The sequence below is a fragment of the Cebus imitator genome, unplaced genomic scaffold (genome assembly GCF_001604975.1).
Source record: "Cebus imitator isolate Cc_AM_T3 unplaced genomic scaffold, Cebus_imitator-1.0 Scaffold610, whole genome shotgun sequence".
Taxonomy (NCBI): domain Eukaryota; kingdom Metazoa; phylum Chordata; class Mammalia; order Primates; family Cebidae; genus Cebus; species Cebus imitator.
In genome coordinates, this window is record NW_016107925.1 from 17,291 (window position 1) to 30,613 (window position 13,323).

Consider the following 13,323-nt stretch of genomic DNA (forward strand, 5'->3'; position numbering starts at 1 on the left):
AAAAAAAAAAAAAAAAGAAAAGAAAAAAACGACACCATATCTCCAAATATAGGTGTATCAACCGAATTCAAACTACTGAAAATTAAAATTAAAATCAGAATCACAATTTTAAAGGCAGCCCAACTAGAAAATTACTGCCATATGTACATTACCTGTGGGAGTATGTTCTGATAAGTGCATCATGGGATGATTCCATCATTCTGTGAACATCATAGAGTAGGCTTACACAAACCTATGCTGCAATTGTGTAGCTTATTATGCCTGTAAGCTGTATGGCATAGCCTAATGCTCCTAGGCTATGAACCTGTACAGCAAATTACTGTACAGAATACTAAAGACAACTGTAACTCAATGGCAAGTATTTGCATATCTAAGCATAGAAAAAGTTTTGTAAAAATAGTTTTATAATCTTAAAGGACCACTGTCATGTATGTGGTCAATGGCTAAAACACTGTTTTGCAATGCATGACTACTGACAAAGGAGGGAAGTTAAGAATTACAACACACCTCTCGTCAGAAAATGTGAAATCAAGGGGTCAATGGTTACTTCTGTAAATTAAAAACTCCTGCCAACTCACAATTCTATAACCAATTAGCATATTTATCAAAAGCAATGGAGAACTACTTAGAAAAAATAAAATGGAGGAAATTCATTGCCATCAAGCGGACACTGCAAGGAATGTTAATAAAAGTACTTCAGGTCAAAGGAATATTATATATGTCAGAAACTTGTGTTTACACCAAGAAATAAAGTACATAAAAATAAAGATAATTGCTCTAAAAGATAACTAGTGGTTTAAAACAATAATATATATATAATATATATAATAATAATATACATTGTTTTTCCAGCATATGTAAAAGTAGTGTAAGACTACAAGACCACAAAGGATCAGTGAGAATTGGAAATATACTGTTACAAGGTTCTTATATTGAAATGGAAAGAGTACAATTTCATTTAAAGGAGATCTCAAATTATTTAAAAATATATACTAAAAACCCCTGGGAGAACCATTAAATATGTTTTTAAAGATGCATAAAAGAAGAAGACCAGGCTCAGTACTAGCACTTTGTGAGGCTGAAACGAGCAGACCACAAAGTCAAGAGATCAAGACCATCCTGGTCAACATGGTGAAACCCCGTCTCTATTAAAAATAAAAATTAGCTGGGCATGGTGGCGTGTGCCTTTAGTCCCTGCTACTAGGGTGGCTGAGGCAGGAGAATCACTTGAATCTGGGAGGTGGAGGTTGCAATGAGGCGAGATCATGCCACTGCGCTCAAGCCTGGTGATAGAGCAAGACTCTGTCTCAAAAAAAAAAAAAATAAATAGGAGAGATTAAAATGTAATCATAAATCATGCTTGATTAAACTCAAAGAAGCCAGGCATAGTGATGTGCACCTGCAGTCCCAGCTTTTCTGAAGGCTGAGGCAGGAGGATCTCTTGAGCCCAGGAGTTTGGGGCTACAGTGGGTTATGAATGTGCCTGCGAATAGCTACTGAACGTCAGCCTGGGCAATATACTCAGACCCTGTCTTAATCTCAGCACTTTTGAAGTCCGAGGTGGGTAGAGCTGTTGGGGCCAGGAATTGGAGACCAACCTGGACAACATTAGTGAAATCTTGTCTCCAATAAAAACAACAAACAGAGAAGTCAAAATAAGCATTCTTTTCAAGTTTCTATGGGACACTCATCAAGATAAACCACATGATGGGCTATGAAACATGACTTCACACATTTAAAGAATAGAAATTACACAAATTACATTATCAGACCATACAAAATTGAAATTGATATTACAAAAACTATCTAAGAAATCCACAAAAGTTTGAAAATTAGAACTTTTTTTTTTTTGAGACGTAGTTTCACCCTTGTTGCCCAAGCTGGAGTGCAATGGCACGATCTTGGCTTACTACAACCTTCGCCTTCTGGGTTCAAGTGACTTTCCTGCCTCAGCCTCCTGAGTAGCTGAGATTACAGGCATGAGCCACCACACCAAGCTAGTTTTGTATTTTTAATATAGATAGGATTACTCCATGTTGGTCAGGCTGGTCTCGAACTCCTGACCTCAGATGATCCACCTTCCTTGGCCTCCCAAACTGTTGAGATTACAGGCGTGAGTCACTGCACTTGGTGAAAATTAGTATACATCTAAATAACCCTGGGGTCAAAGAGTAAGTCTCAGGGAAATTAAATATTTTGAGCAAAATAAAAACACAGTATTTCAATGTTTGTATAACATAGCTAAAGCAGTATTTACAGGGAAACTTACAGCATTAAATTTATATGTATTATAAAAAAATCTAAAATCAGTAAATTAACACTTTACCTTAAGAAGCTAGAGAGAAAAAAAAGCAAATGTGAAGCTTTTAAATGCGAAGCATTCAGAAGGACAAAATTAGAGCAGAAATTAATAAAACCAAAATTGGAGACAAGGCAAAAAAATCAACAAAACCAAACATGATTCTTTGAAAAGATAAAAATAGAGGCAATAAATTGATAATGGCCACAAACAGCCCAACCTAGAATGGAATTTCAAATGCCTGCTCCTTCCACCATCTCAGTGCCTTAGTTTCGGCAATGAGTAAGGGATAGAACAAGTAGGAAGAAGACTGACTATGTAGGGGAAGGGGAGTGATGATTTCTTGGGATATATAGTTTGTGGTGGAATATTAAGTAACCAGAAACTGGCAAGGGAAGAGTAGAGAAGGGATGCTGGAAATACACAATTATATTTTTTCATTTACGAAACTCTTATCACTTACAGAAATGATTATTTATTTAAACTATGATTGTTTTCTTGTCCAAGGGAACCACTGAGTTTACAGATCCTCAAATATTTCAGTCAATCCATGTATCTCTAATAACACTTATTTCACCAATGTCATCCTATTTTTGATGTCTCCTATAATTCATTATTGTAATTTAACCAGGAGATGTGTAATTTTCTCTGGATTGGTGTACGACTAAGATAACTGGCCAGGTGAGGTGGCTCATGCCTGTAATTCCAGCACTTTGGGAGACTGAGGCAGGTGGATCACTTGAGGTCAGGAGTTCAAGACCAGCCTGACCAACATGGCAAAACCCCATATCTATTAAAAATACAAAAATTGACTGGGCATGGTGGCATGCGTCTGTAATTCCAGCTAGTTAGGAGGCTGATATGGGCAGAACTGCTTGAACCCAGGAGAGAGAGGCTGCAGTTAGCAGAGATCGTGCTGTTGCGCTCCAGCCTGGGTGACAGAGCTAGACTCCATCACAAAAAAATAAAAATGACTGAAGCATTGCAATAGTACCTGGAGCTTAAATTTTTCATTATAATGCCAGCTGACCTTGGGTGTGAGATCATGACCGAATTTGTGTAATGTGGATTAAATCTCATGCTTCCAGCACATTTGTTTATGCTAATATATCTCATAATACATTGTAGATATCATAACAATATATTTCCCAACTTAAAAAGTTAAAAATACCTAAGTGTAAAATGTTTCAAAACTATAATTCCAGGCCCTAAAAAAACTTCTGGTTAAATATCAGAATAGACCAAAGAAATGTTCAGAATCAAAGGTCTCAAAAACTTTATTTCACATTAGAAAGCTAATGAATTCAGGAAATTAGACAACTGCAGGGGACAGTTTCGGAATCAATCAAGAATAAGAACATGAAGCCATTTCCTTTTGCCGACATCACTGAAGTGGGAATGGCCAAAATGAAGTTCAATCACTTTGTGTCTTCTGACCAAAGCAAGAACTGCAAAAGGCATTTCAATGCACCTTTTGACATTTGCAGGAAGATTATGTCTTCCTCTCTTTCCAAAGAGCTGAGACAGAAGTATAAGGTTCGATCCATGCCCATCCAAAAGAGTGATGAAGTTCAGGTTGTATGAGGACACTATGAAGGTCAGCAACTCGGCAAAGTAGTCCAGGTTTACAGGAAGAAATATGTCATCTACACTGAAAAGGTGCAGTGGGAAAGGCTAATGGCACAACTGTCCATGCAGGCATTCACCCAGCAAGGTAGTTATTCCCAGGCTAAAACTGGGCAAAGACTGCAAAAAGATTCTTGAATAGAAAGCCAGATCTCCCCAGGTAGGAATAGAAAAGAGCAAATACAAGGAAAAAACCATTGAGAAGATGCAGGAATCAAGCTGTCTTATATGCAAGCTTTAAAATTTGAAATGAAAACAAAACATACTGAAATTGTATAACTATTAACTACAGGAAACAGTTTTATCACAACTAGATTCACTGGCTCAATTATGTCTACTAGGTGAAAGAAAATGAGTCTTCTAATAGTTATTCATGCAGAATCTGTTACATTAGAAATTGTAAGAAGTTTTGAATCCACTCCAGTATAAAAGTAAGGCCAAAGTCATCCTAAAAAATCATTAAAAGTATACAGTAGAGATATATCATTCAAATTATAAAAGGAAACCTTACTCATAATCCAAAAAAAATGCCAGTCTTACTAGGTGACACTTTTGGCAGCAGATCAATTTGCTTATGACCCAATACAATATATTTATCCTTACCAAATCACCGAATCCCCCACGATCCATCCTGTACTAAAGTTGGTGGGCGCTTCCTCCTTCTGGGAAGAGAGTCATTACAGACACCAAGGATCCATTCAGGCTTGTCTTTCACTTCTACTTCCCAGTACTGCCGGCCACTACTATAGCCCTTAGAGCCCACAACAGCTGGGAGGCGATAAAATCTTCTTGGGTTTGGAGGTAAGTTTTGCACTGTGTTTCCATATCGCACAGTTTTTCTATCTGCTGAGACTATAAGTTTACAATGTGCTGTTACAGGATCTAGAATTACATCTACTTGAAATTGCTTGATAATTTTGTATAGGCCAGAATATTGTAGAGGCAGACAGTAACCATATTCTTTTAACTGAATGAAAAAAGTTCAGGGAATTTTATTATTTTTATATCTGTGATAGACGTCCTTAACATTTGCGATTAATTCCAGTTCTGACTTCACATATGTGCTCTCTATCTCCTTTAGTAGATATTTTAATGAGGAGGCATAATCTGAAAATTTTCTTAGGCTTTCATTCAGTTGTGCTAAAATATCCATCTCTTCATCTCGTAATTGCCCAAGAATAGTCCCTTGCTCATTTTGGAGAAATAACATAAGTTGCTAAAATTCAGACCTGACTTCTTCTTCCTTACGTTTTACCTTTTTCTTCAGTTCTAACGATTTTCTGGTTTGTATGGTTATGATTTTTTCAGTTAGTTCCACTCGCTCCTTCCATGGTGCATTGTATTCCTCCAATTTTTTCCTGTGATAGGAGGCAGCCTTCTTTATGTGCCAAACACAGTGAAGCTGGTGACCAGTGGAGAAACTGCACCTTGGACATAAAAGCTCTAGGTCTTCCTGACAGAAAAAGGTCAAAACCTGATTATGTTTCTGACAAACATGCTTCTCTTCTTGCCTCTTTCTCTTGCTTCTCATCTGGAGTTGCTTAACAATTTCAGTCAAACGACCCAGCTGAGGATTGCTTGTCAATTTCCTTTCTGGACAGCAAAAGTGGCAAAAAGGGCAGGGAATATATCATCTAGATCCTTCCAGGATATAATGATACAGGAGAGACACAAGTTATGCCCACAACTGATGATCACTGGGTCTTTCAAGCAGTCCAGACAGATGGGACAGCTAGCCACTGCTCGGAGGACATCCAGGCCTGCCACAAATTCCATTGAGCCCTGAACAAAGATGATAGGTAAAGTAATTCTTTTAGCAAGGCCTAGCTCTCTAGACCTCAAGACCCAGTAAGCAGTAGATATTTTCCCTGAGACCTTGACATCTGACCAGCTTTCTGTTTTACTGACTTGACATGTTGATGGCAGCTTCTAGAAACTTGTTAAGCCCTCAGCTCCTTAGCTTCAGAGTCTACTGCCTGAAGACAGACACCTCACAGCCTGCAGCCTATTACATATTACAACATATTAGCTGGGCTGCTGCTCTTCCCACTTAATGAAATAAAGTCAAGTTTTCTTCATGAAAGCAGCCTCAGGTCCAAGATAAGAAATTCCTCCTATGAGTGAGAAAAGACTCCATGTTACAAATCTGATTCCAAAATCACTAATGTATTTAACATTCACACACAAATCATCAATCAATGTTAAAATTACTGAGTGGATGTTCTTGGAAAAACAAGATATTCATATTGCAGAGATTCACACCATACATTACTTATTAAGAAAAAAAAGTGGGACAAACGTATGTGCTTCCTGATCGGATAAAATGGTAAGTATACAGCATTGCCTATATAATATTCTTTCCAAAAATACTGACTTTCAAGCTAACCATGAAAAAATTACTCTAATTCAGATCGTGGAGCATTCCTACAAGACAACTGGTCTGTGTTCTTCAAAAATGTCAATGTCAAAAAACCAAGCATAAAAAAAAAAAAGACTTCTATCTAGATTTAAGGAGAGGAAAGAAATATGACAAATACAATGTGTGATAGCTCACAGGGTCTGAGATCTTGAAATTAAAAAAAGAAAAAAACTAAAAGATAAAATGCTGGGAGTAGGTCAGGTATGGCGGCTTATACCTGTAATCTCAACACTTTGGGGTGCCAAGGCATGTGGCTCCCTTAAGGCCAGAAGGCCAAGACCAGCCTGGCCAACCTGGTGAAACCCCATCTCTACTAAAAATAGAAAAAAATAGCTGGACTAGGTGGCACGCGTATGTTCCCAGCTGCTTGGGAGGCTGAAGCAGGAGAATCACTTCGCTGTATCCCAGACGGCAGAGGCTGCAGTGAGCTGAGATTACAACACAGCACTCTACCCTGGGCAACAGAGCAAAACTCTATCTCAAAAAAAAAAAAAAGAAAAAAGAGTTGGGAACAAATGAATGTAAGAATCTTAGTATGGACTCTATATCACATAATGTTGCACCAGTGATAAATTGGGCACAATAAAATTATAGTAAGAAGTAAAATGCCATTGTTGTTAGGAGATACATATTGATGCACAGGGGGAAGCCATCTGGAAGTCTGAAGCTTTCAGAAGTTTTACCGATTTAAAAACTGTATAGCCAGGCATAATGGCTCACATCTTTAATCCCAGCACTTTGGGAGGCTAAGATGGGCAGATTACCTGAGGTCAAGTGTTTGAGACCAGCCTGACCAATATACAGAATCGCCATCTCTACTAAAAATATAAAATTAGCCGGTGTGGTGGCACATGCCTGTAATCCCAGCTACTCAGGAGGCTGAGGCAGGAGAATCATTTGAACCTGGGTGGTAGAGGTTGCAGTGAGCTGAGATGGCGCCATTGTACTCCAGCCTGAGTGACAGAGTGAGACTCCATCTCAAAAAAAAAAAAAAAAAAAAAAAAAAAAAAAAAAAAAAAAAAAAAAAAAAAAAAAAAGTAGTATAAACAGAGAAAACCTCAATGTGACAAAAAGTTAACAATGGGATGAAGCCAGGGAAAAAGCATAAGGATGCATACCCTTTCAATCTTTCTGTAAGTTTGACACCTTCAAAATAAAAGTAAGAAAGTCAAACTTCCTGGCTTGCTTTCAAGACACCTACAGGTACCTGATTTTAAGTAAGTCAAATTTCTCCATCAAAGCTTGCAAGACAAGACATCTAACCCAGCCTGACTAACATGGAGAAACCCCATCTCTACTAAAAATACAAAATAAGCCTGGCATGGTGGGGCATGCCTGTACTCCCAGCTACTCGGGAGGCAGAGGCAGGAGAATCATTTGAACTTGGAGGCAGACGTTGCAGTGAGCCAAGATCACGCCATTGCACTCTAGCCTGGGTGACAAAAGCAAAACTCTGAGTAAAAAAAAAAAAAAAAAAAAAGTCACGTAAATGGTAGCCAATACATGCCATTCTTCTTGGCCAAAGGAGCTTTCAGCTAGATGTATTGCAATCTGGATCCAAACAAGGGCCATGAATTGCATTTGCTTATTAGTACTTTCTAAAAAATCTTTTTGAATCTAGAATAATATTTCCTGCCTCCACCTTTGTCCTAGACTACCTCAAATTGAAGATTTGCCAATTGCTTTACTGGTTCTTTTTTATTTTTTCACTTTCTTTCTTTTATTTATATTTTTTATTTTTTATTATTTTTTAAGGCAAAGGCTTGCTGTATTGCCCAGGCTAGAGTACCGTGGCATGGTCTTGGCTCACTGCAGTCTCTAACTCCTGGGTTCAAATGATTCTTCTGCCTCAGCCTCCTCCCCATGCCTGTAGCTGGGACTACAGGCATACGCCACCACACTCAGTTAATTTTCGTATCTTTCATGGAGATGGGTTTTCACCATGTCATCCAGGCTGGTCTTGAACTCTGGACTGCAGGTGATCTGCCTGCCTCCGCCTCCTACAGTGCTGGGATTATAGGCATGAGCCAACATGCCCGACATGCCTATTGCTTGTTGATATCATTTAATTTGTTCCTCAGGCCTTCACTTTTTAAACAAATTACATGTTTCCCCTCTTTACAATCTGTTAATAACTCCCCATAAGTCACGACAAAGTTTTTCACCCTGAGCTCACTAAGAACCCTGCATATTTCATTATCTTCATCTGGCTACAGTCCCCTAAAGTAGTTAACAAAAACAAACAAACATTGGTATCTTGCTTTCCCTCTTCTGCACAAACCACTTTCTGTTTAGATTACCCTATCCTCACTTCTTTCCGAGGACTGTTTTGCAACTAGAGACTCAGCACAAGTGACATGTTCTCAAGGATAATTTATTATATGTCAGGCACTGTGCTGAGGATCTTCCATATAGACACAGGTTCAACCAAACCGTCAGAACAACTCCATCAGTTAGGAGCTATTGTCCTCACTTAGAGCTGTAAAAGCCGAGTCCACAAGAATTTGAACACACTTATCCACCATTACACTGATTGGCATAACCACTAGCATGATAATGACTAAGTTGTGGCGCTCCTTCCATACACTCCCAGAGCAGCCTGTGCATCTCTCTATATGAAACCACGTTACATCTTTCATTTTTGATATGCTCAGTTGTTCATACTTAATAATGTCTCCCAAATATTTTAACAGGGAATAATGCACTTACTGGTCCAACACTACAATGGTGAAAACAAGTAACATACAAATTGAGAGCTAACAATACCTAACAGAACTGGGTTTTCATCCAACTCTAACACTTTGCTCCCTACATGTACTTGGTCAAGTTAATTTCTCTGAGTTTCACTTTTCAGAAAGTAGGAAATAATACTATCTCAGGTTTTAAGCATAAATAAATTATATAAGACATTTGCCACAGTCCTTGGCATTTAACATATGTACAATAAAAAGTGTTATAAGACTATCTCAGAAAATCTCTCAAGAGATCATACAAATTTAGATGAATCCACATACTTTGCCTGATTACAGGCATGAGCCACTGTGCCCAGCCTACTTTTTTTTATTACATGTAATACACACATATATACAGATACCTATATTTACTTACATATAAAGCACATTGCCTGGGCATGGTGGATCACGCCTGCAATCCCAGCACTTTGGGAAGTCGATGTAGGCAGATCATGAGGTCAGGAGTTCAAGACCTGCCTGACCAACATAGGGAAACCCTGTCTCTACTAAAAATACAAAAAAAATTGGCCGGCCATGGTGGTGCGTGCCTGTAATCCCAGCTACTTAGGAGGCTCAGGCAGGAGAATTGCTTGAACCTGGGAGGCACAGATTGCAGTGACCCCAGATCACGCCATGGTACTCCAGCCTGGGCAACAAAAAGTGAGACTGACTCATAACAAACACACACAAAAACAAGCAAAGCACATTGGGCCACAAGTGGTGGCTCACACCTCTAATCCCAGCACTTTGGGAGGCAAGGCAAGTGGATCACTTGAGGTCAGGAGTTTGAGACCAGCCTGGCCAACATGGTAAAACTCCATCTCTCCTCAAAATACAAAAATCAGCTGACAGTGGTGGTATGTACCTGTAATTCCAGCTACTTGGAAGGCTGAGGCAGGAAAATCATTTGAACCTGGGAGGCAGAGGTGGCAGTGAGTGGAGATCTTGCCACTGCACTCCAGCCTGGGCAACAGAGCAAAGCTCTGTCTCCATTAAAAATAAAAAAGCAATTGACATTTCAACCTAAGAGCTGTTATGTCTTATAAGGTTGCTAATCCTCAAATGATTAGTAAATGTAGTAACTTCCAAAGGCTCACTGTAGTAATGGTGTGCTTTAGAAAATTTTCCTATGCTAATTGTGGAGTAAGACAGAAGTTTCCAAATTTTAAAATTCATATTTTATTTTAAATAGTCTTTTGTATTAGCAAGTCAGCATCTACTGATGGAATCAACTTTGTAAAGAATCAAAAATACATGTTCCTGGGATGCAGAACCTGCACCACTGGTCTTGAGCATTCATGGATTTTGGTATCTTCAGGGTGCCCTGGAACCAACACCCTGTATATATCCAGGAATGAGAGTACATTTAACTTGTGAAAAGTTCTAACACCAACTACAGAAAGTATGGACTAACGACCAGGAGTGGTGGCTCAGGTCTGTAATCCCAGAACTTTGGGAGGCCAGGATGGGCGGATCACTTGAGCCCAGGAGTTCAAGACCAGCCTGAGCAACATGGAAAAATCCCATCTCTACAAAAAGAAAAGAAAGAAAAGAAAAGTAAAGCAATGAAAAGCAAAGAAAAAAGAAAAGAAAAGAAAAACAAACATCTATTTTAGAAAACAGCTGGGCTTCATGGCTGACGCCTGTAATTCCAGCACTTTGAGAGGCCAAGGCCAGCAGATCACCTGAGGTAATGAGATTGGGTTGAGACCAGCCCCTGACTACATGGTAAAACCCTGTTTCCTTTCTTTTTTGTTTTCTTTTCTTTTTTTTGAGATACAGTCTCACTCTGTCGCCAGGCTGGAGTGCAGTGGCACAATCTCAGCTTACTGCAACCTCTACCTCCCGAGTTCAAGTGATTCTCTTGCCTCAGCCTTCCAAATAGCTGGGACTACAGGTGCATACCACCACACCTGGCTAATCTTTGTATTATCAATTTTTTTTTTTGTTTTTTGAGACAGAGTTTTGCTCTTGTTGCCCATGCTGGAGTGTAGTGGCAAAATCTTGGCTCACTGCAACCTCCACTTTGACGGTTCAAACAATTCTCCTGCCTCAGTCTCCCGAGTAGCTGAGACTACAGGCGTGTGCCACCATGCCCAGCTAATTTTTGTATTTTTAGTAGAGACGGCGTTTTACCATGTTAGCCAGGATTCTCTCGATCTCTTGACCTCGTGATCCACCAACCTTGGCCTTCCAAAGTGATGGGGTTAAAGGCGTGTGTCACCGTGACTGGCTTAATCTTTATATTTTCAGTAGAGATACAGTTTCATCACGTTGGCCAAAATAGTCTTGACCTTCTGACCTCGTGATCTGCCTGCCTTAGCCTCCCAAAGTGCTGGGTACAGGCGTGAGCTCCGCTCCCTGCCAGTTAAACCCTGTTTTTACTAAAAATACAAAAAATTAGCTGGGTGTGGTAGCACGAGCCTGTAATCCCAGCTACTCTGGAGGTTAAAGCATGAGAATAGCTTGAACTCGGGAGGCAGAAGTTGCTGTGAGCAGAGATCGCACCATTGCACTCTGGTTTGGGCAACAAGAACGAAGCTCTATCTCAAACAAGAAAAGAAAAAAAAGAAAAGAAAAGATGTACAAAGAAAAGGACACAAGAGGTACTCACTGCAGGTATCATTGTGCCCCCTCTTCCCCCAACACACACACAAAGCACTCTTTGCTACTATTTAAAATCAGGACATTAAACAGCTCTGTAGGCAGGATCACCACCCTAGGTTAAGCCACAGAGGTCTCTTTCCTATATACACAATGGTGCCTCCAATTTCCTAATTCTGTAGCTAAATTGATCTTTTCAAATACAAATATAATGCTTTCATCTTGCAACTGAAAACATTCCACTGGTCTTTTACTACTTTATGGAAGCAGTTGGCAAACCCTACCTCGCATTGTAGTCACCTGGAGGTGCTGGTAAAAGATCGCCTGGGCCACTTCCCCAGTTTCGGAATCAGTAGATCTGGTTTTGTTTTTTTTCCCCCTAAGTTTCCAGATGCTGCTGCTGGCCTACAGACTGTACTTTGTGAACCTATGCTTTAAGGAAAACAAAGCAAAAAGATCCGTTAAGATCTAGTCAAAGTTTTTTTGCCAGCTCACCATCTTGTCACATACCACAACTATAATGTGATTTTACAGCTACTCTGCAATTCTTTACCTAACGTGCAAAAATCCTTCACTAGGCGGGAACCCACCAAGTGCGCGCCTTCCTGCCTGGGGCTCAGCCTGTGCGGGGCTTGGCGAGTCCTCCGGAAGTGGGAGGGGAAGGTCTGCGCATGCTCTGTGACCCTGGGTGCAGGGACAGGGTGAAGATTATGAGAGCTGGGGCGACCTCCTCCATGATCAGGGCCCAGTTGGCCCCAACTCCCATTTAATTCCCCTGGCTATCTTTTCGGATTCTTACTATTTTTTATTTATATGAGCAAACTTGAGAGTCCAAGTGAGGCTGCAAGCTGGTTAAAAGCTTCACCAGCACAGCGGCCCCTCCCAGTTGGTGAGGGAGGGGATTGCTTTGCAGGGTCAAGTGCTTCCCACAGCCTGGGGCCGCAGGGTGGAGTCGTTGAGCATCCTCTACCCTTGAAAGAGGAACAGACACCTCTTTGGATCGGTTTGCGTTGCAGTGGATGAGTGGGTGGCTCTCTCCCACCCCGTGGTATTGTGCCTCACCCTACCAACTCACGTTCACCTGAGGAAGGGACATTTCAGGAAGAAGTTGAGGGAAGACGAGGCATCGGTTGGACAAAGTTCATGGTCACATTCTTCAAGGCTGAAAGAAGAGCTAATGTGGAGCCTCTCAACTTTAAAGAATTTAGTACAGGCTGGGCATGTTGGTGCGCACCTGTAATCCAAGCAGGTTCAGAGGCAGAGGTGGGAAGATCACTTGATGCCAGGAATTTAGGACAAGCCTGGATAACATAGCCAGACTCTTTCTCTACAAAAATGATTTAGAAATGATAATTTTTGAAAACTTGGTACAAGAGGAACTGAAAGGTCATTTGGCTGGCACTAAAGCATAGGTAGGTGCAAGAAATAAAAAAGATGGAAATTGGCCTTTGTGAGGCTTATGAGACAGGTGAGAATGAATGTTGCAACACCCTTTAGGCAAAGTTGAGGATTTTGGTTTTTGTCAAATGCAAAGAAAAGCCAGTGAAGGATTTTAAACATGATGTAATAAGATTGGAATGGTGAAATAATGACTGTTTACAATTCAGGAAAAAGACCTGTTGATGCCTTTAATAGATCCTAGA

General features: G+C 40.2%; 1 protein-coding gene across 1 annotated transcript in view; it reads right to left on the reverse strand.

The window, feature by feature from the left end:
• LOC108294918 (putative tripartite motif-containing protein 61) overlaps positions 1-5,701 on the reverse strand; it is a 9,393-nt gene extending 3,692 nt beyond the window's left edge. The window contains 3 exon segments of the mRNA XM_017516940.2: positions 1,284-1,306; positions 5,181-5,554; positions 5,557-5,701. Coding sequence (XP_017372429.2) covers positions 1,284-1,306; positions 5,181-5,554; positions 5,557-5,701 — 542 coding nt within the window.
• Between the last annotated feature and the right edge of the window lie 7,622 nt (positions 5,702-13,323).